This window comes from Canis lupus, chromosome 1 (genome assembly GCF_011100685.1).
Source record: "Canis lupus familiaris isolate Mischka breed German Shepherd chromosome 1, alternate assembly UU_Cfam_GSD_1.0, whole genome shotgun sequence".
NCBI lineage: Eukaryota > Metazoa > Chordata > Mammalia > Carnivora > Canidae > Canis > Canis lupus.
The window spans coordinates 112,789,633-112,810,589 of record NC_049222.1 but is presented as its reverse complement, the minus strand read 5'-3'; the positions used below and the strand labels follow the sequence as shown (position 1 = coordinate 112,810,589).

The following is a 20,957-nucleotide window of genomic DNA, read 5'->3' as shown; positions in this document are numbered from 1 at the left end:
GACTGCTTGGGATGGAGAGTGTCAGGAAGTGGCATCTAAGCTAAGACCAGAGCACCAGAAGTCCCAGCCAGGGGAAGATCTTCGGCAAGGAGGAGAGGGTAGCTTTGGATGGGCTTTGCCAGGCTGCTATGTTTCCAGAATTGTTGCTTAACCTTAATCCTATAGGTAGTGTTGGCAAACTGGTTTCACCTACTGTGTTTCTGAGCAGTAGTGCCTGTGTGGAGCTGATAGTAGAAACCTGCCAGACTCTCCAAGAACCAGAACACCTTGATGGATCGGCTGATGCCTGCTTCGGGCAAAAGCAGAACACCCTCCAGAGCTCCAGGGTTGCAGAAGTCGAAGTTGAGGTTGAGATGCCCAGAGGGCTTGGCCATAAAGCAAGAAACGGGAGACTGAGGAATGAGAATTTAATGTCGGGGGAGGAGGATGCTTAGGGTGTAGCTTCTGGCAGGGGGATGCCCTGGCCCTGGTCTTGGGCCAGCAGACGCAGAAGCAGGGAGTGCAGGGCCCGACAGACAGGTGTGTAGCCCAGGCGGCTCAGATGCAGGTAATCGTACATGTCATGGTGGCTTATGGTGCCGTCTGAGTGCACAAAGCCAGGGTCGGCATCCAGGAAGTGCGCCCGTGGGTGGCCAGCCAGTGCCGCTCGGACCAGCTCGTTCACCCGCCGGTTTTTCTCACGAAGTGGGTTAGGGTGCTGGCCCCTTGGAAGCAGGCCCTGGGGAGGGGCACCAACAGTTGTGAGGAGACACCCTACCAGCATCTGGGTATCCTGTGCTCTGGGCCAAACCCTTCACCCGCCCCACAGAGTTCCGGCCTGTGGAATACGCTCAGAATGGGAAAGCAGGGCGTTGGCAGGATAATTCCTGATACCGAGTCTGAGACCCCCAACTCAGCAAGAACCTTCCGGGTGCCAGCCCCTTTCCAAGTATCAATCATAAAAATGTTGACAGCATGGATGGCAAAGGGTCAGTCCCTCTTTCCGAGTAGCAAACATTCCAGCTGGAAGGGTGGAGCCTGGATTCACCCTAGGAATGTGACTACTTTTGGCTAACCATTTTGGGTTTTGCAACACCCCCAGAATCATCAGCAGTTCCTTAGGAAAAAGGGGCTTACTGGTCCCTGAACACGGCCTTAAATGCAGCTGCTGGGTGTGTAGCAAGCTTCAATGTGAGCTTTTGCCTGAAAGCCACTGTTCTGCCGCCTTGCTGCCCAGAACTGTGCCAGCTGCAGCTGCACCCAAGGGGGTCCCAGACCACTGCCATTCTTTCTTCCCTGACCTCCCCTGCTCTCACCAGCACCACAACCCGGGCCTGGGGCTGTCGTTGGTTCACCAGTTGCACAATGGCCTTGATGCCACCAGTCACTTGCTCTGCTGTGTGCCCATGGTTGTTGGTACCCACCCAGACCACCACAATCTGTGGAAAGAGAGGCATGAAGCAGTGGTAAGGGCAGAGGCTTAGGGTGCTTTAGCTGCCCACTCAGGCTCTGCTCACCTTGGGCCGGATGTGTTCCAGCTCACCATTCTCCAGCCGCCAAAGCACATGTTGCGTGCTGTCACTGCCAATGCCAAAGTTAAGCGCGTGCAGAGGAGAAAAAAGCTCCCGCCAGATCTGTAGATGAGACGTGGTGTGAGCACCGGGGTGTTGACAGCAGGGACCACCGCCCTCTGTACAAGTGTTAACCAAACGTCATCGTGGAAGAGCCCTGCCTTACAGAAGCAGTGTGGTCAAAACCTCACTTTATGCAAACCTGTTATACTCTCTGTTTCACGGAGCCCCACAGAAGCAAGACTCACTTTATGAAAAGCCATTTGCTTGAGTCATGCATTGAACCAAAAACATTACAGTTCATGAAAGCTATTACAGTTTGACCTCACTTAGTGGAAGGATAACATAATTGAGCCCCCTCTGTGGAGTGCTATTACAGCTTTCACTTCGTGGAAAGACCACAGCTTTATGGACATCCATTTGGGCTGTGCACTCCCTTAAGCAAACAATAGAGTCTCAGTTTAGGCAACCTTCTTGCAAGAAAGCCTCAATCTGACAAAGACCGGTCACACAGTTCCTTCTCAGGAGAATGTTGCACCTTACACCAAGATTTGGGGTTGTGGGTGCTGCCTGCGGCTACTCGGGTACCTCATACTGGATCTGGCCTGGGCTCTGATCCGGGTGTGAGAGGGCACAGGCCTGGGTGGGGCAGGGGGACGGGGACCTGCACGGGCCTCACCTCGCACTGGTGCATTAGCTGGACCAAGGAGTCCCCGATGAAGACGACTTCGGGTTCCTTATCTTTGCTGTCGGCCACGAACCGATGGTGCTTCGGGGACGTACAAGGGGGAGTCAGTGGCACACGCGCTCCTGGGCCCGCCCCGCTCTGCTTCCTTAGGCAGCACCACCCCAACTGCCCTGTTTCCTAATCACGTAGAGAGACAGCGCCAAACAGCTGCTCTCCCGAGGCCCCTCCCGGACTCCAGAGTATCGCGGGCCGGGTCGCTCACCAGGGACATCCAGCGTCCGTCGCCCTGCACGTCCTGCACCGGCGTCGGCTTGCTGGCTGGGTTCTCCTCTCCGCTCATCTTGGCGCCGCTGCTCCTGCAAGGATGGGCGAGCGAGGTCGACCCGGGAGAGTTGGCCCAGGGGGTGGCTCTGCCACGCCCACCCCTCCCTTCCAGGCAACAATGGACGGTCCCGCCGCCCGCACTCCCGCGAGGCCGCTGGCCGATCCCGGGCGCCGCCTCCCTCTGCAGGAGCGGAAACCCGCACTTAGAAGGGGAGGTGGAATTGGGAACCCGTGCCTCCCCCGCGCCGGCCGCGCAGTGGGCTCGTCCAGCGCTTCCCGCCCGGGCCGCTCGCTCTCCGGCGCCGGCCGCTAGCGCACCGGGGCGCCCGGGGACGGCCAGGCGAGACCATCAGCACCCGTGGGGGAGGGAGAAGCCACCACACCCGCGGCAGGGGGAGGGGTGAACTACCTGAAAGGCCCAGCGTGTGTTGGGGGTGGTGGTGAATCTAGAGTCTTTTCTTGGGAGGAGAAACCATTTGCTATAGGGTGAGAAATGTGCGGAAGGGATCACCAGCTGTGTGTGTGTGTGTGTGTGTGTGTGTGTGTGTGTGTGTGTGTGTGTATCAGAGTGAAAGAGAGAGAGAGAGATCACCAGCTGTGTGTGTGTGTGTGTGAGACATCACCAGCGCTGTGTGTCTCATTCACGTGGGGGGGGGGGAGGGGAGTGAGTGGACGAGTCCATTCTTGGATCCTTTGAGGGGGTGGCTCCTACGCACCTGGCTAGGAGGGGACGCTCCTATTTTCTACTGATGTGGGGAGAAAGAAGGAAGATGGCAACATGTGAAAAATAGAGCCTCAGTTGTAAGGCTAAGGCAGCACTAGCACTTTAGTGAGCCTGTCTGCTCGTGCCTCCTCCCAATACCCCCTCCCGCCCCGCTGAAAACCACCAGGTTTTGTGGCATAAGATCTAAACTATCTTTGCGTTACATACATCATACATCACTGGCCCTGCAAAGAGGGCAGCAGAAAGTGCAGAAAGAGAAAGGAAATTAGAGATGCTGCAAGGCCCAGGTCCAGCCTGGCGGCCCTCCCGCCCAGCTCATCTTGCAGATCTGTGGCCTCCGTTCCTCTCCCTAAACCCTCAAGTGTTTCTGGGTACTGAAACCTACAACCATAGCCAAGGCCACCTAAGGTCGCCCCCCACTGCCCCATATTAATCTCAAAGCTCAAGTCTTCCCAGCTCTCCAGTTCTCAGGGACCAGGTGGGGGTCCCCTACCTACCCACCCCCAAACTTCCTGGCTATATTCCTGTAGCTCTACTCCCAGATGGGACCTTCCATCTATTCAATCTATTCATTCTTTCTAGGTAGGTTGATACTGAAATAGTCTTATTTATCATGTTAATGTTTTGCCTCCATCCACTAGTTTGGAACAGGCCCTTATAGTACCAAGTATTATGGCTGCTCATAAGAACTTGAATATTAAAATGAATGGGTCAGATCCTGGCCTTGTCCCAGCCTGTTGGGGAAGACAGATCAGACACAGAGTTGGGAGAAGATCAAGGTTGTGATTAAGAGAAGTAGAGGAGGAGGAGGAAGAGGAGGACTCTGAGGGTGAGGGGTTTCCTAGCAGTATTTGAGTTAGGCTTTGAAAAATCAGGAAGACTGAGTGAGCAATATTACACAGGTAATATAGTTTATCAGGGCATGGGGAGTACTCCGGCCACAGCTAGGCACTCAGCAGGGAGCCTGCTCAAGGATTTGCTCTCCATTCTGTCTGCCCTTCCCCTTGCTCAGGCATGATCTCTCTCAATTTTTTTTTTTTTTTTGGTCTGAGGGGACAATTGTAAATAGAAAAGTTGGAAAGGTAGAAAAGAACTGGAAGCAAAGCTTGTCAGGAAATGGCTTCGAGGCACTCATTTCATTCAAATCAAGTGCTGTTTCAAGTTAGATATATTGGCTCATTTAGATATATTGGCTCATTTTCATACAGCAACCACATGAAGGGTGTACTATTACCAACTCCATTTTACAAATAAAGAAACTGAGGGTCTGAGCAGCTATACACATCCCCAAGTTCACACAGTTCAAAGATGCCACTTTGGGCATTTGAACCTAGGTAGTTTAACTCCAGATCCTTGTGTTTTTTTTTTTTTTTTTTTAAGATTTTATTTATTTATTCATGAGAGACAGAAAGAGAGAGAGAGAGGCAGAGACACAGGCAGAGGGAGAGGCAGGCTCCTTGCAGGGAGCCCGCCGTGGGATTTGATCCCAGGTCTCAGATCAGGCCCTGGGCTGAAGGCGGCACTAAACCGCGGAGCCCCCCGCCCCCCCCCCCCCACCCCCGGGCTGCCCCAGATCCCAGTTCTGAATGATGACTCTACAATGATTGTCTGGGGATGAACTCCGTGACTGCCTGGGGACCGACTGCCAAAGTAGACTGGCCCTTTACCCCACCCCCCACCCCCTAGTGCCTCGCCTCTTCGCACTTTCCAGAAAGTCCGCCAATAGACATCTGAGCCAATCAGCAATCAGGAAGGGGGCGGGCCCCAGCGGGCCTCGCAGCCAATTGGTGGATCGGAGGTGTCCAAAGACAAATGAGAGAGGTTTCTGAAAGTAAGGCTGGAATGGGCGGGACTATAACCGGCACTCTGCGCCTCGCCTCGTGCTTCACGGGAGCGGGAAGCCGAAGGGCGTGGGTGGGGCACACGCATGCGCAAAGCGCGCATGAGGCTCAGCGTGAGGCCTGGAAGAGACCCCCAGTGCGTCGTGAGCTGGGCTTACCGCGGAGAAGCAGCCACTGCACCCCACAGCCACGGGGGGTGGGCGGGGGCGGGGTTCGTTGGTCCAGGAGAAGGTGAGGTGCTCGACGCCCTGCCCCCACCAACTGTACCCCCCTTCCTAACCTCAACTGCCCACCCCTTCCTTGTCTCCTACCCTGGGCCACCTCACTCCCGTGAGTAGGCCCCAGTTCCTGGTAGCTGCTCCGTCGCCCCTTCTGCTTTCCCAAGGCCTTCTCTGTCTCCAGCTTTTTTTCTGCCTTTCCTTCTCTGCCACGCCTCCCTGCGTTCTCCAGTACCTCCTCTACCCCTGGATTTCTCCTCTGTTCACAGTCCCTTTCTGGTTCACCAGCTCCCTGTGGTCTCATGATGCCGTCCTGTCCCCCATCTTCTAGCTATTTCCTTATCTCCCTGTACCCTGTAACCCTTTCTCTATTCCCTGGCAAATCTCATTTACCATGACTCCTTTGACTCCATCTGACCCCTATGACTCCTTTACTGACCAAGCCTTTGCCAAAGATTCCCTCCCTACTACCTTACTCTCATCTTGTCTCTGTAAATACTCTCATCTTTCCACCTCACCCCAAACCCTCTCCTCTTCTCACCTTTCACTCTTAGTCCCCGACTTACTTGCATACTGATGGCCATTCTAGCTTTTTCTTCCAGGACACTATGGACCCCCGGGGGCCAGCCCCCCAGCCTTTCCAGCGGCCTGAGAAACCTGGTCGAGTCCGCCGTCGGAAGACCAGGCGGGAGCGTAATGAGGCCCTGATGGGCAGCCGCCGGCCACTTACCTGTCAGCATCCTTCTGTGACCAGTCAGGATCCTCTTGTGGCCCCTACTGCTCCCAAGCTTGTGGTCATAACCCAGGGCCGGCTGAGCCGGGAGCACCGGGGTCTTTTCAACCATGAGGTGAAATCTCTGGACGTGGCTCGGCTGCTTAGAGGTGGGCCCCTGGAACCAGGCACCCCGTCACCCCCTGCCAAACCCTCCCCAAGCCCAAGCCCGGTGCAAGAACCAGCTCTACAGTCAAGAGGCAAGGAGAACCAGGTCCCTAGAGGCTCAGGCCCAGGTCTGCCCAGTTCCAGTCCCGCAGAGCTCCCTGGCTTGGGGCAGCTGTTGGAGGAGCTGCAGTGCCAGCTGATTCTGCCACAGGCCTTCCCCAGGAGGAACCTAGTGCAAGAAGCCAGGGATGCCATTGTGAGCACCTTACAGGCCTGCCATGGCTGTGTGCCTGACCTCACCCTGGTGCTCCGTGGCTGCCAGCCGCCCTTACCAGGTGAGCCTACCTGTACTCCCTGTACTCCCCTTCCCCTTGTCTGCTCTAGCTTCCTGTATGCTCCTTCCCTTTGTCTGCTCTAGCTTAGCTGTCCCCGATGCTTTTTTCCTTTGTTCCAGGGACCAAGCCTGGGGGCCCTGAAAGCCAAAGAATGACACCTTCCTGGATCAACAGCCCCAACCAGTGCCCAGGGGAGGGGAGGCAGAGGAGGCAACAGAGGACAAAGGAGCTCACCTTTGCCATGCCTCACAGCTCCAGCACTCCTATGGTGCATAGGGTGAGCTTGGCACCATCAAAAGGTCCCTGGCCACCCCCCTTGCCCTTGTTGCCTTCACCATCTGGGGCAGCCTGGGGCCCCCCAACAGCCTTTGATCTGCTGAAAAGCATCTGGCTGGTAGCCACACCGCCCCCTCCGCGGCCCTGGGGGGTTGGGCCACAACAGCCCCTGCCTCAGCCACCATCACCCTTGTTGCCCGGAACCTCTGCCCTGGACTGGAGCCCCAGCCCCCCTGCCCCACTGCCCAGCCTCTCCTGGGTAGTGGCCCAGAGCAGCCCAGAGGCCTGGTCTTTTCCACCCATGAGACTGTACTGAGGGGGCTGGACAGGAGACAGGAAACCGGCACTCCTAATCACCTCAATAAAGTACCTTCTACATGGTTCTCTTGATTTTTAGTGAGTGGCTGACCCAGGACAGCAGCTTTGCTTTGCTGAGTTCTGTGTTCAAGATGGAGGGGAAGCTACCATCACTTGTCACCTTCTTGGGGTTTGAGGGGCCAGCAGCCTGGAGAAACCTGGGGCTTCGGTCAGTTTAAGATCTTCACCCACTGAAGCCAACTATGTGCTGGGCTCAGCTCTGGTGATGCTGGGGCCCCAGAGTGAGCGCTACTGTGGCTCTGTCCCCAGGAGACTTCTAGCCTGGTGGTGGGCGGTCTGGCCCCAATGGTTGCATTTGAGAGACAGAGAGGTGGAGGGGCTGAGGGAGTGATGACACTGCCCTAGTGATAAGGGAGTCCTTCAGAAAGAAACAGATCTAGACTTTACATGTTTTAAGATTACTAAGAACTTACTAGTAAAGGGGGGAAAAACATTTCAGGCAATACCAAATTGCTGTTCTATGGCATAGCATGTGCAAGGCCTGGAGGAGGACATATAGAAGACTATTTTCATTCAGTCCATATCCGGAGGCTATCCTGGGACCTAGAGTGAGTCATGTCCAGTCCCTGCCCTTGTTGGGCTCCTGGTCTGGTGGGCTTGGAACTGTGTTCGAAGGATCATGACAGGAATGGCAGATGAGGCCCGAACCTGCCCCACAGGCTTTTTACTTTGGCCCAAGATACATTTAAAATTTTTGAATTCATTACCCACCATTACAAATCAGTATGCTTTAAAACAAAAGCAAAACAAAAAAAGCTCAACACATTTCTGGCTTGTCTGAAAAAAAGAAAGAAAGAAATTTGGCAGTAGACCTACTATCCCTTCTGGCAACAACTGGCTCAAGCCAAGTAGCCGAGGCCGCCTTTTCATGGGGCTCACACTCTCTTACACTGAAGTGTTTCATGCACTTATGTTTCCTGTTGGCCCCTGGCTTAGAAAGTTTTTTAAAATGATATTTTGAGGAGCAGCACTTTTTTTTTTTTTTCGGAGAAGGGGGAGGAATGAAGCTAGAAATGTTTGTTGGAATCTGATCAGGAAAACGAAGCTGAGGGACTTGGATGCTACTCTGTTAAGCCTTTCCAGGGATCCTCATTGCCCACTGGGAAACCATAAGGTTGGAACCAGCCGGCAGGGGACTGAAGTGGGAGATCACACGACTTGGCGGAGGTCTAATGAGAAAGTGGCAAAGCTGGGTTTTGAACCCAGGCGGCTGGTTTCACTCTGCTCTGGGCTTCTCACAACACCACCTCTTCTGCCTCACAGCAGCCAGATTTCACACCCTGGTGAGCGGCGACTGGACAGGGCCAGGCAACAGAATGTAGTGGTTGTGGCCCAGAACAAGTGGTGTGCCCTCTCCCTCTTCTGTGTCCCTGTGGGCACTTCACAGAGCCCATGGGATCGCGGGTGGACACAGCTGGGGATGGTTGTCATGGGGGCGGGGATGAGCAATCAAAGAGCAGTTTGGGGACTAAATCTGGGGGAAGTCAGGACAGAGCTGGGGTCTGTGGGTTGGGGGTCACCCCGAGATGGCAGTCTGGAGGAGGAGGCATGGCTGGGGGAACGGGAGTTCAGCGTAGGACACGGGGAGCCAGAGGTATCAGGGACACCCCCAGAGGGGAGAACTGAGGCTGGGGCGGGGTGGAGAGGCTAGGAAAGGGGCGTCCTCTGTCACACCGCTTGGGAAGGCGCCAGGCCGGGCCATCCCCGAGGAGGGGGGCGGGGAACGCAGCGCCCGGCGGCCCCTTTAATCGGGGGCGCGCGCTGGCCGGCCCGCGCGCTCTCGCCGCCGTCGCCGGGCCGGAGCCGGAGCCGAGCTGGGGCCGGGGCCGGGGCCGGGGCCCGGAGCGGGCGGAATGGAGCCCCCGCGCGCGCCCGCTCTGCGCCGCCTGCTGCCGCCGCTGCTGCTCCTGCTGCTGCCGCTGCCCCCCCGCGCCCGGGCCAAGTACGTGCGGGGCAACCTCAGCTCCAAAGAGGTGAGCGCGCTGGGCCCTCCCCTGCCGCCCGCCGGGCCCCCGGGGACGCGAGGGAAGGGAGGGGGGCCGCCCCGCCCCCTGGCACCCTTCCCGGGCGGCCCCCGGGAGCCGCGGGAGCCGCGGGGGGGGAACGGGGCTGAGGGTTACGGGGTGGGGGGGCTGGGTCAGTGTTGAGGCCGAGAGGGGCTGTGGGGTCGGGAAGAGACTTGGGGATGGCAGGAGGGACATTGAGGTCAGAGCTGGGCGGGGAGGAGGGACTGGTTGGGAGAGTCGGAGTTTGGAGTGGGGGTTGGGGGGACGCCGAGGTGGTGCTGAAGGGACAGCACTTTTCACTCCGCGGAGAGCCTGGAGTTCACACTCCTGCTCAGGCCCGGGCGAGAGCCGTTTGGAATATTCCCCAGCACGAGATGGTCTCTGGGACCACCGTGGGGGCGTGTGTGTGGATAACCCCCCGGGGCGGGGGGGGAGGGATGGCAGTCAGGTGGAGTCTAGGACTGAACGTGGCCAGGGTGGGGATCTGGCCTCCAGGGTCTTTCTCAAGGCACTTGGAAAACGGGAGAAGTGTTTGAGGGGAGAAGAAACTGAAGAAACTTGGGTGGGGGGGCATCTGAGGCAAGAATCCAGGACCCAAGGTGAAGGGATCACAGAAGGATCTGGGAGGTAACTTGGTCCCCTGTGTTTCTTGGGAACCAAGTACCGAAGGGTAGGGAAGGAAAGTTGAAGGCCTATGGAGTCCAGGGAGTTCTCAAAGGACTCGGACTGGGCCCCTTTTCCAGGACTGGGTGTTCCTGACGAGGTTTTGCTTTCTTTCGGATTACGGCCGACTGGACTTCCGTTTCCGATACCCTGAGGTGAGCCTTCCCCAGCCAGTCTCCATGCTGAGGCTGGGTACTCCCTTGGCCTCCTGAGGCAAGGGCCAGCCCAGCTCCCCGCACTTCCCCAAACTTCAAAAGCTCTGGGTTTACAGGCCAAGTGCTGTCAGAACATCCTCCTCTATTTCGACGACCCATCCCAGTGGCCGGCTGTGTACAAGGCAGGGGACAAGGTAAAGGCTGTGAGGAGGTTACATGGGAGGGAGGAGAAGGTCGAGGCTGGCCAGAGGGTGACCAAGTCCCTGCCTTCCCCAGGACTGCCTGGCCAAGGAGTCAGTGATCAGGCCCGAGAACAACCAAGTCATCAACCTTACCACCCAGTACGCCTGGTCAGGCTGTCAGGTATGGGCCCAGTCTGGGAGTGGGCAGGTGCTGAAGGCCGACAGCCTCAGGGCTGTGCAGACAGGCATCAGCCTTCTTCTTGCTCCTTTTCAGGTAGTGTCAGAGGAGGGAACTCGTTACCTGAGCTGCTCCAGTGGCCGGAGCTTCCGCTCAGTGCGAGAGAGGTGGTGGTACATCGCACTCAGCAAGTGTGGGGTAAGGGGCTGGGCCGGCCACCTGGGCCTTCTCTTCCATGCCGTCCTGCTGACCCCCTGCCTGCCCAGCACCCCCCCCCCCACCCACTCCCTGACTTAGGCCAACACACTCTCCACAGGGAGATGGGCTACAGCTGGAGTACGAGATGGTCCTCACCAATGGCAAGTCCTTCTGGACTCGGCATTTCTCGGCTGATGAGTTTGGTGAGCATAGGGGGACCCAGAAGCCAGGATCTTTGAGGGACGTCAGAGTGGAATGCCTGCTGAGGGATGGCTATCCTGACCTACCATTTCCTCCTTCTTCCAAATCGGCAGGGATCCTGGAGACGGATGTGACTTTCCTTCTCATCTTCATCCTCATCTTCTTCCTCTCCTGTTACTTTGGATGTGAGTCCAGCACATGGTGGTAGTGGTGGGGTTAGGAGTTATGGGGGGCAGGACTGGGGTAGATGAGCTACTTTCCTTCCTGTCTGTGAACCACCTGACCCTCCCTCTCTTCTAGATTTGCTGAAAGGTCGACAGTTACTCCACACAACTTATAAAATGTTCATGGCTGCAGCAGGAGTGGAGGGTGAGGTTTAGAGTATCACAACTTTGAGTTCTGCCAGAGGAGGGAGCTAGGGTCCAGATACCTGGGTCTGAGGGAGGAGGGGCTGGGGGCAGAACTCCTGGGTCTGAGGGAGAAGGGGTTGGGGGCAGAACTCCTGGGTCTGAGGGAGGAGGGAGCTGGGGGCCTCATTCCTGGGTCTGAGGGAGGAGGGGCTGGGGGCAGGACTCCTGGGTCTGAGGGAGAAGGGGCTGGGGGCAGGACTCCTGGGTCTGAGGGAGGAGGGACTGGGGGCAGGACTCCTGGGTCTGAGGGAGGAGGGGCCTGTGGGCCTGGAATCTGGGTCCTGCAGAGGTGGGGCTGGGGCTTGAACTCAGGAGTCTCCCAGGACATCAGTGGGAGTAAATAGTCTTGAATCCTGATGGGGATGAAGGAGGGGTTCTGGCCATCTGGATCACAGTGCTAGGGAACAGTGATGCCCCAAAGCCGGTTTCTGTCTTTCCTCCCTCTGCCCATTCTCCCCTCAGTCCTGAGCCTCCTGTTTTTCTGCATCTACTGGGGCCAGTATGCTACTGATGGCATTGGCAACGAGAGTCTGAAGATCTTGGGTGAGAATGAAGTGGGCCGGGGAAGGGTGCCCGGGCTCTCTCTGAGCCCCGTGTCTGAGACGCCCTCTCCTCCCTTCTCCCAGCCAAGCTGCTCTTCTCCTCCAGCTTCCTCATCTTTCTGCTGATGCTCATCCTTCTGGGGAAGGGATTCACGGTGACACGGTGCCCAGGCTGGGGCGGGAGGGCATGCGAGGGGGAGGTGTGGTGGGGCTAGGGAACAGGGCACTTGGGTGGACCTGGGGGGTGGCTGCCCGCTTCTCCCTGACAGCCCCCACCCCTGCTGTCTCCCCTCATGGCTGGCCGCCAGGGGCCGCATCAGCCACTCGGGCTCTGTGAAGTTGTCGGTCTACATGACCCTGTACACCCTTACCCACGTGGTGCTGCTCATCTATGAGGCCAAGGTGAGTGCCACCCGCCCCCACCCCACCCAAAGCTTTTGGCCACCTCCTCCACCTGTCTGCCAGCCCTTCCCCACATCGCACCCTTGCTGGCTCGCTCTCTCCCACTCTGCGATTTCTGCCTGCCCATCTGTCTCTCGAGTGCCTGCCTCCCCTCTTCCCCATCTCTGAGGAGCCTTCTTCCTCCTCCCTCTGTCTCTCGCTGTCTGTCACATTTATGCTCGATGTCATGCCTGAGAGTTCAGGAGTCCCACAGACCTGGATGCCACTCTAGCTCTCTCACCTCCCAGCTAGCTGACCTCTGGTAATGCCCACCCCCTCTAAGCCTGTTTCCTCTTCTGTAAAATTAGTAGGGTCTTACCTGTCCCAGAGGGCTCCTCTGAGGCTTTATGTCACCTCGGCTTTGACCAAAAGGTGTCCGTCTTAGCCTCAGTGTCCCCATCTGTGAAGTGGGGTGATAATAAGACCTAACTTCATCAAGTGGATGCAAATGGAAAAGCTTATGTGTCGTAGGTGTCTAGCCCCATGCTGGGCCCCTGGTAGGAAATGTGCTGCCCTTCTCTACATGCTTCTATTTCCATTTTGTGCTCTCCTGCTGCTTCTGTCCTGACCAAGTACCTCTGCCCCCTGGGTGCCCAGGGGTGGGGTCTGGGGCCCCTGTATGGAAGGCAGGGGGTCAGGGCGATGATGAACCCTCTCCCTTGGGTCCAGTTCTTTGACCCGGGCCAGGTACTGTACACGTATGAGTCGCCGGCGGGCTATGGGCTCATTGGGCTGCAGGTGGCGGCTTACGTGTGGTTCTGCTACGCCGTGCTCATCTCCTTGCGCCACTTCCCGGAGAAGCAGCCTTTTTACGTGCCCTTCTTTGCTGCCTACACCCTCTGGTGAGACGTGCTGGGGCCCCAACCTGTCCCTGTCTCCTGGGGCCTCCCAGAAATGGCTCTCCGTTTCTCAGACCCTCCTCAGTGAGGCTGACGGGCTTTTGAGTCAGGCAGCTGTGCCAGGGTCTGCCACTTACTCACTTTGTGGCCTGGAAAAAATTACTTTCCCAAGTTTAAAAAAAAAAAAAAAAGTGCCTCAGGTTGCTTACCTGTAAAGAAAGGATTATCTTGAGCATGCGTTGGTAATATTGGGTCTGGCACATAATAAGTGTTCAATGAAAGCTAGTTGTAACCTTTTTTTTAATCATTCAATGTAACATAGCAGGACAGTAGACAGATTCTCAGCCCGACTGCCTGGGTTTGGATCCCAGTTCCAAACCTTGTAAGCTGTGTGACCTCACACAAATCAATTAACTTCTGTCTGCCTCAGTTTCCTTACCTGTTTAGTGGGGATAGAAACTGTACTTGCCTCATAGAGTCATTGTGAGAGTTAATGAGTTTATATACGGGAGATGCAGTAAGTCCTTATGTTCATTCATTCACCAGACACCTTCTGATTTTCTATCAGGTGCTAGGATTTGGGGTGGGGTGGAGCTGAGTTAAATTCAACCTAGTCTCTCCTTCCAGAATTTCCCAGGCTAGTGGGATTCCTCGCCCCTTTTAACGTCTGGCTTCTGAAGGTCACACTTGACTTCTTTCTGGTTTGGGACCCACTGGGGCCCTGTGCGTGTGCATGGCAGGGGAGCTGGGGCCATGGGGTGGGTAGGAGGGCAGGGCAGTGTTTCTACTGACCCAGTACCTTCCCTTCAGGTTCTTTGCGGTTCCTGTCATGGCCCTGATCGCCAACTTTGGGATCCCTAAGTGGGCCCGGGAGAAGATTGTCAATGGCATCCAGCTGGGGATCCATTTGTATGCTCATGGCGTATTCCTGGTGAGGAAGGGCATCCAGGTGGGAGTGGGAGCCTGATGGGCGGGGGACACGTGAGGGTCCCCACCCCTGATCTTTCTGAATCTTCTGTTCTGAGCTCTCCATCCATTTCCTTCACTTCATTCCTTTAGTCATCCAACAGACATTTACTGAGAGCCTGCAGGCTACTCTATATACCCCCCAGAGTCCACCCTCTTTTATTCCTCTCTCCTACCTTGTCCTGCCCTCTTCCTCCAACCCTACTGCCCCATTTTTTTTTCTTAAATAAATTGTGTTCAATGTGAGGCTCGAACTCAACGACTCTGAGATCAGGAAGCCGCATGCTGTACCAACTGAACCAGTCGGGTGTCCAATAACTCTACCCTCTTTCTTTGCCCCCTTCCATTCCCATTCGGAACCTGTGTCCCCAGACTCACATTTCCCTTCTGTATCCCACCCCACTACCTTTCCCAAACTCCTTAGTCACTACTACAGCCTTCCCCAACACATTCTCCCATCTGCCATCACAGGCCATTGTCCAGGAAGAAGCAGGTGGGGTGGGCCAGGCAGGGACCCCAGGAGGCCTAGATCTGAATGATATCAAGAGAGTATCAGCACCAAACCTCTTTGCCCTGGTTTATATCCTATATGGCCTTCTGGGTGACAGTTCATTCATCTATATGTTTGTATGCCTTGTTTAATTGTCAGAGCAGCCCCAGGACAGGATGGATAATGGTTATTGAACCCACGCTACAGAAAGGGTTAGAAGCTAAGGCCCAGATAGGGGAGGTGACCTGCCAGGGCTCCATAGCATTTGGTATTAGGTCAGAGACTTGAGCCCAGTCCTTCCCCAGCATACCATCAGAGGGAGCTGGACAGAGATATAGGTCCTTACCCCAGAGGTCCACAACATGGACCTGGGGAGGGAATGTACTCAGTCACAGATAGTCCAGTCCCCCATCTTCCACCCCAGAGCCTGACTTAGGTACAGACTGACCTTCCCAGGACAGCACTTCTAAAAGCTCTGCGGGAAGTCTGAAAGGAACAGAGAGAGGAGAAATGCTAGGAACCATCATGTGCCAAGCTCTGTGCCAGGGGTTTGCATTTCTACCCTCTCCTCATCTTTCTAAGTAGGCACTGCAATCTCTTTTCCCCAGTGAGGCTCAGGGAGTTTTATCAACATGCCCCAGATCCCATACTCAGTGAGCTGTGGGGCGAGAGGTAGGGTGCTAGCCCGAACACGGAAATGCAGTGCCCTTTTAGCTAGACTTCACCTTCAGCTGCTTTCTTTCCTAAAAAACGCTGTTAATTCAGCACTGCTCCACCTCCGGCATTCCACAGTTCCTTGTTTCCTACTGAGCACAACCTTAGAGGGGTGGGGGTGGGGGGGTTGTGCTAGGTTCCCATGGGCTGCACACCCAGTCCCTGCCCCCATTACCTACTAGACTAACTGGGGACACATCTCTACATTTGACCAATACCTATCGAGCACCTATGAGCCCAGGTACTGTTCTAGCTGTTGGGGATTCAGTAGGGAACTGAACAAATTCCTGCCCTCATGGAGTTAACATTCTATAGAGTCTATCTGGTGTTGTCCAACTGATCTTTCTGTGTTTATGAAAATATTCTAAACTCTGTGCTGCCCAGTACAAGAGCTACTATTCACGTGTGGCAACTGAGCACTTGAATGTGGCCAGTGTAATTAGAAGCAAAACTTTTCGTTTACTTTTGATTAATATAAATGTAAACAGCTCCATATGGCTAGTGGCTATCATACTGGACAGTGAAAGGCTCTGACCCTTAACCAGCCAGCGATAAGTCAGTGATCAGGGCTGATGGAGGAAACATCGCAGGGTGGTTGAGGGAGGAAAAAAGGTCGGAGCTAGGGCACGGTGAGAGCTCAGAGTAGGTGTCTAATCCAGGCTGAAGGGCCGCAGGCAAGCGTGGGGGATGTCAAGTGAAGGGGAATCCTTAGGACCCCGTGTTTATGGAGACGGCCTGAGGCCTGGACAGTACTTCTCCAACCAGCACCTGGCTCTCGCCCCAGATCATGACGCGCCCGTCGGCGGCCAACAAGAACTTCCCGTACCACGTGCGCACGTCGCAGATCGCCTCAGCCGGGGCCCCGGGCCCCGGAGGGAGCCAATCCACGGACAAGGCCTTCCCGCAGCACGTCTATGGGAACGTGACGTTCATCAGCGACTCGGTGCCCAACTTCACGGAGCTCTTCTCCATCCCCCCGCCCGCCTCCTCCGTAAGCCCCGCGCCCCCGGCGCACGAGGAGCTGCTGGCGCCGCCCCTGGAGTACCTGACCCCGCTCCCGGCCCCGCCGCCGCCCCCCTCTCCCAAGCGCCTGAGCCCACCCCCTGCCTTTCGCACGCCCCGAGCCCCCACACCGCGCCGCGACCGCCCCCCGGCGCCCGCGCCCACCCTGCCCGACTGGGTCCTGGCGCTGCTGCGCACGCCCCCGCAGACGCCACGCGCGGTGCCCCCGCCCCCCGCCTTCCGCGGCTCCCCGCCCGCCCCCCGGCCGCCGCCGGAGTTCGCCCCGCGCGCTCCCACGCCGCCCCTTGAGTACCTGGCCCCGTTGCCCAGACGCCCGGCCACCCGCCCCTTCCCCGACTGACACCTGCGCCCGCACCTCGGGAGGGGGGCTCCTTTGCGGGGAGGGGGACGGGCCTTCGGGGCCGCATCTGCCCCCCGTGGGTCCCGGACGGCCTCTGACCCTGACCCCCCTCCCAGGCCGGGAAGCAGGTGGAGGAGACGGCGGTGGCGGCGGCGGTGGCCCCGAGGGGCCGCGTGGTGACCATGGCCGAGCCGGGCGCGGCCTCCCCGCCCCTTCCCGCTCGGTTCCCCAAGGCGGCCGACCCGAGCTGGGATGGCCCGACGCCGCCCTACCAGCCGCTCGTGCCCCAGACGGCGGCGCCGCACACCGGCTTCACCGAATACTTCAGCATGCACACGGCCGGGGGCACCGCACCCCCGGTCTGAGCACCCTAGCCCACCCCGCCCCATGGGCCGCGCGCCGGGCCCCGGCCGGGCTCCGGATCCCCGCTCTATCCCGGCCCCAGGGCTCTGCCATCCCAGGCCTTCCCGACCCTCCCCACCCCGCGCGCCCAGGTAGGGGTGCGTACTGGCCCGCCCCCCTCTCCCGTTCCCCCGACTTCTGTGCCAAACGGTCCCGCGGGAGCCGCTCTCCCCGTCCCCTCCCTCAGCCCCTGCCCCGAGCGGCGCCGGATTCTGGGCTCCCGCTGTTCCGAGACCTACGGCCCCCTGGCCCCCTCCGAGACCTCTGATCCCGCCGGACCCCGGAACACCAGTGACGATCGCCGGGACCCTGCCCGTGACTCTCCAGGACTCCGCGACCCCGAGCCATTGCTCCTGGGACGGAAATTGTGAATCTGGTCTCGACTCAAACCTTCCCTTGGATCTCTGTGACCTCGGACCCGAGCTCTGCCCACCCCATCTCCATCCGGGGGCCCCCCCTCAGGTCCCCGGCAGAAAGACTTTCTCCCTTCTTGCCAAAATAAAGCGGATTCGTTGAGTTTTTATCTATAAAATGGCCTCTTTACATCTTGCCAGTGCTCAGAGGCGGGGCGGAGCGTGAACCAGCCCAGGCTCTGGGCCTCGGTGTGTCCGTCTGTGAAATGGCATTTTGGGAGGGGCCTGCATAGCCCTGGCCTTCACGCTGGCCCAGACGCTGGCAGCACTGAACCAGCGATTCATCTAACAGAACCCTCCTCACTACACCGCTTTTAATTTCGCCGTCTCTTCTCCAGTCAGAGCTAGAGGCGCCCTCCAGTGGCACAAACTTTGCTCAACCACCTGTACCCCGAGCCCGGCTTACGACTTTCGCACTGCGCATGTGTACTTCTCTCTTCGCAGACGGAGGCGGTCCCTGCTGCGCACGCGTCTGGGAGCAAATGGGCGGGGAAGCTTCCGGAAGTCTCCTTCTGTGGAGGGGTGGGGTTGGATGCTCCGCAGTCCTCCCAGGGCCGCTCTGACCTGCGGCTCTGCAGCTTCTCGCCTCCTCTCCATCTTTCCTCCCACAGCGGCCGCTCGGCCCCCGCCCCCTCGTCCTCCCAGCGGGTCTTCCCAGGCCGCTCTGGCCCGAGCGTCCCCTCGTCTCTCTGATCTGGCCCATCCGGCTCCGGAGGGAGGCGCGGGTGGGTGAGCAAGCGAGTGCGTCTATGGGGTCCAGGCCCGAGCCCCTGCAGACGGGCTCCGCCCCCGGCACCCGCTCGCGCCCCGCCCCCGGCTGGAGGGGTCTCTCTCGGACCTTCCAGGCCTGGCCCGGCACGACCCGCACCCTCTGTGGAGGCCCCCGCCGGGCTGTAGAGCCCTTCGCCCCCTGGGGACCCACCCGTATATAAGGTCCGTTTCCGCCTGCAGCGGCCCGAGTCCGTAACTGCTGGACACCGTTTATGGGGTCAGCTAGCCTATGGGGGCCCGTAACTATGAGGGACTCCCACGGTCCCTAGGGGTCGGCCCCGTCCATAACGACCCCATCTACAGGTCCCTGCATGGGTCTATAGGGCCTACTCCTCGACTTCCCGAGCCCTTCTGCTGCGGCGGTCCCCGTCGCGGGGTCTGCAGTTCCTCGACCTCCCGGGTCTACAAGGCCATGTCCCGTCTATAGAGGTCACATTTGCGGGGCCTCACGCCGCGTGGAGGTTCCTCTCCCGGTCTTTCAGGCCTGTCCCGTCTGTAAGGGTCTGCGGGAGGCGGCGATGGCCCTGGGCTCGGCTCTGGCCGTGGCGCTGGCTCTGCCGTTGGCCCTGCTGGGGCCGCTGTTCCCTGGGGCCCGGGCAGGGGACTGCAAGGGGCAGCGGCAAGTGCTGCGGGAGGCTCCAGGCTTCGTGACGGATGGTGCGGGCAACTACAGCGTCAATGGCAATTGCGAGTGGCTCATCGAGGGTGAGTGGGGCCGCGTGGGTCACACACCCACCCATTCGCTAATTCATTCATTTGTGCACTCATTAATCCCACTCACCGCATTCCCACACCCGCTTCTGGTCTAGGCCCTTTGCTCTGAAAAGCAGCCAACCTGGGCCCTGCCCTGGGAAGGCCTTGAAGACTGGTGGGGGAGTTGCACCCAGACCCAGATGGACAGTTACAAGCCAAGAGCATCAATGAGAGATATTCTGAATAACTGTTACCAGCTCAGGCTCTGAGCCCAGCCACCTGCTTCAAATTTGGGTTCCACTTCTCACTAGCTTTGTGAATTTGGGCAGGCACTTCCCCTCCTCCCAAGTGGGGTTCACGCTAGTACTGCCCACATAGGGTTGTTGGAATTAAATGAGAACACTATTGAACAGGCCTGGCACATAGTAAGTACACAATAAATGGTATTAGAATTATACTGTCGTTATTTATTTATTTACTTATTTTTAAAGATTTTATTTATGAGAGACACAGAGAGAGGCAGAGACATAGGCAGAGGGAGAAGCAGGTTCCTCACAGCCTGATGCGGGACTCAGTTCCTGGACCCCAGGATCACACTCTGAGCTGAAGGCAGTTGCTCAACCGCCGAGCCACCCAGGTGTCCCTATACTGTTGTTATTTTTAAAGTACTTTGATAAAGACATTGTTTTTTTTTTTTTTTTTTCAGTCATTCATGTGCCAGACATGTTTGCCACTGGGACATAACAGAGACCAGGACAACCCTAGCAATCTGTGATGATTTGGGGCTTAGAATCCAGTGGGAAAGACAAACACATGAATAGACAATGACAATCCAGAGGGGTTGGGACTGTGATGGAAGAACCACAGGAGCCTGTGGGAGCCCAGAGGTAATGCCTGGCCTGGAGGCTGGGAGAAGAGAGAGGGCTTCTTGGGGGAAGAGGTGTCTGAGCTGAGATCTAAAGGACCAATAGTAATCAGCCAAGAGGAAGAGCATTCCAGAGGGAACAGCCTGTGCAAAGGCCCCAACCCTATCCTTATGGGTTCCTAGTCCAGTATGGGGAGCAAACCCACCCCCAGGGAGTGAGAAGCTTGGAAGACCTCTGACTTAGCCTGGCTTGTAGCTAAGATCAGAGGCTTGTGTAGGAGGGAATAGGAGGGAACAGAAGGGCACCCCAGGCCAGGAGAATAGCCCATGCAAAGGCCTGGAAGCAGGAGGGATGATGCTTTGGAGAAACTAGAAATCCAGTGTGCTAGGACACAGAATACAAGACAGTGAGCCAGAGGGTGGAGGACCTTGTGATTTTGAGCTATATACCCTGAGGGCAGTAGGGTGGTGGTAGTGGAGTGCAAAGGCAGGGGATGGAGAAGTCCAGGAAGGCTTCTGGGCAGTGGATATAGGAGCTAGTGTCCAAGGAGAAATAAGAGTCCTCCAGAAGAAGTTCTGGGCAAAGGCCAGAGGTGTGATGGTGCAGATCATGCATAGCCTCCCTTTACAGGCTGCAGACCTTGGTCTTTATCCAGGGAGTTGTGGGAGGGTTTTGAACAGGGAAGGACGTGATCTGATTTATGCTTTAGGTCTCTGTGGCTGTTGCGTGGGGTATGGATGAAGCATGTTTCTTGGGGACCAGTGTGTCTGTCCCCAGCTTGGGAGCCATCCCTGTCTGGGGGTGTGGGTGAGCATACAATGGGAAGTGTATGTATGTGTTTGATGGACACATCATTCTCTGGCCTTATAGAGCCCCAGCCTGGTTGGGGATGGTAAGGCTGGACGCAGACACTCATCCCACAGTATGTCCAGGGCTGAGACAGAAGGAGGTAGGGGGGTTGGGTAGATGGGCTTAGGGGGTTGAGAGTATTCTCCTGGGGCGGGTCACAGAGGAGGAGCCTCTGAAGTAGAGTTCTGAAGCATTCATAGGAGTTTATTGTATGAAAAAAAGGAACAGCTTCTGTGAAGACAAAAGAGAGGCAGGTGTGTCTCTGGAGCCATGTCTGGGTTTTCCTGGTCTGATTGGACTGTTGGCTGAGAGGTGGGGAGGGTGCCACAAGCAGGGGAAGAAAGTCATGCTGAGCAGCTTGGCGTTTTCTCTTGCGATAGGTGGGGACCCACAGAAGAATT

At 57.3% G+C, this 20,957-nt stretch overlaps 4 protein-coding genes across 9 annotated transcripts in view; 3 read left to right on the top strand and 1 right to left on the bottom strand.

The window, feature by feature from the left end:
• Positions 1 to 390: 390 nt before the first annotated feature.
• On the bottom strand, positions 391 to 3,158 carry PAFAH1B3 (platelet activating factor acetylhydrolase 1b catalytic subunit 3). Of its 2 annotated transcripts, XM_038528730.1 has the most exons (6): positions 2,972 to 3,158; positions 2,501 to 2,594; positions 2,230 to 2,319; positions 1,497 to 1,613; positions 1,296 to 1,418; positions 391 to 718 (listed from the first exon to the last, which is right to left on the bottom strand). In XM_038528730.1, the coding sequence occupies exons 2-6, from the start codon at positions 2,576 to 2,578 to the stop codon at positions 431 to 433; spliced, it is 696 nt and encodes a 231-aa protein (XP_038384658.1). In that variant the 5' UTR covers positions 2,579 to 2,594; positions 2,972 to 3,158; the 3' UTR covers positions 391 to 430. The 2 variants fall into 2 exon arrangements, with proteins under 2 accessions (XP_038384658.1, XP_038384659.1); XM_038528731.1 differs by lacking the exons at positions 1,296 to 1,418; positions 2,972 to 3,158.
• Positions 3,159 to 5,227: 2,069 nt separating this feature from the next.
• PRR19 (proline rich 19) lies at positions 5,228 to 7,219 on the top strand. Of its 2 annotated transcripts, none has more exons than XM_038528728.1 (3): positions 5,228 to 5,358; positions 5,948 to 6,560; positions 6,680 to 7,219. In XM_038528728.1, the coding sequence occupies exons 2-3, from the start codon at positions 5,954 to 5,956 to the stop codon at positions 7,150 to 7,152; spliced, it is 1,080 nt and encodes a 359-aa protein (XP_038384656.1). In that variant the 5' UTR covers positions 5,228 to 5,358; positions 5,948 to 5,953; the 3' UTR covers positions 7,153 to 7,219. The 2 variants fall into 2 exon arrangements, with proteins under 2 accessions (XP_038384656.1, XP_038384657.1); XM_038528729.1 differs by lacking the exon at positions 5,228 to 5,358 and adding an exon at positions 5,363 to 5,457.
• A 1,826-nt stretch (positions 7,220 to 9,045) lies between these two features.
• On the top strand, positions 9,046 to 17,496 carry TMEM145 (transmembrane protein 145). 2 transcript variants are annotated; one of them, XM_038528726.1, is made up of 16 exons: positions 9,068 to 9,187; positions 9,964 to 10,038; positions 10,155 to 10,232; positions 10,315 to 10,401; positions 10,495 to 10,596; positions 10,715 to 10,799; positions 10,911 to 10,982; positions 11,098 to 11,166; positions 11,670 to 11,750; positions 11,834 to 11,912; positions 12,058 to 12,151; positions 12,860 to 13,032; positions 13,840 to 13,960; positions 15,984 to 16,190; positions 16,679 to 17,056; positions 17,152 to 17,496. In XM_038528726.1, exons 1-15 carry the CDS (start codon positions 9,068 to 9,070, stop codon positions 16,925 to 16,927), a joined length of 1,692 nt encoding a protein of 563 aa, XP_038384654.1. In that variant the 3' UTR covers positions 16,928 to 17,056; positions 17,152 to 17,496. The 2 variants fall into 2 exon arrangements, with proteins under 2 accessions (XP_038384655.1, XP_038384654.1); XM_038528727.1 differs by lacking the exon at positions 16,679 to 17,056 and having other exon boundaries at positions 9,046 to 9,187.
• Positions 17,497 to 17,920: 424 nt separating this feature from the next.
• Positions 17,921 to 20,957, top strand: part of MEGF8 (multiple EGF like domains 8) — a 42,551-nt gene continuing 39,514 nt past the window's right edge. For 2 of the 3 annotated variants that reach the window (XM_038528724.1, XM_038528722.1), the window contains exon 1: positions 17,922 to 18,853. In XM_038528724.1, coding sequence (XP_038384652.1) covers positions 18,667 to 18,853 — 187 coding nt within the window. In that variant the 5' untranslated portion in view covers positions 17,922 to 18,666. Of the gene's footprint in view, positions 18,854 to 20,957 lie in introns of all 3 variants that reach the window. The other variant, XM_038528725.1, reaches the window with a different exon arrangement.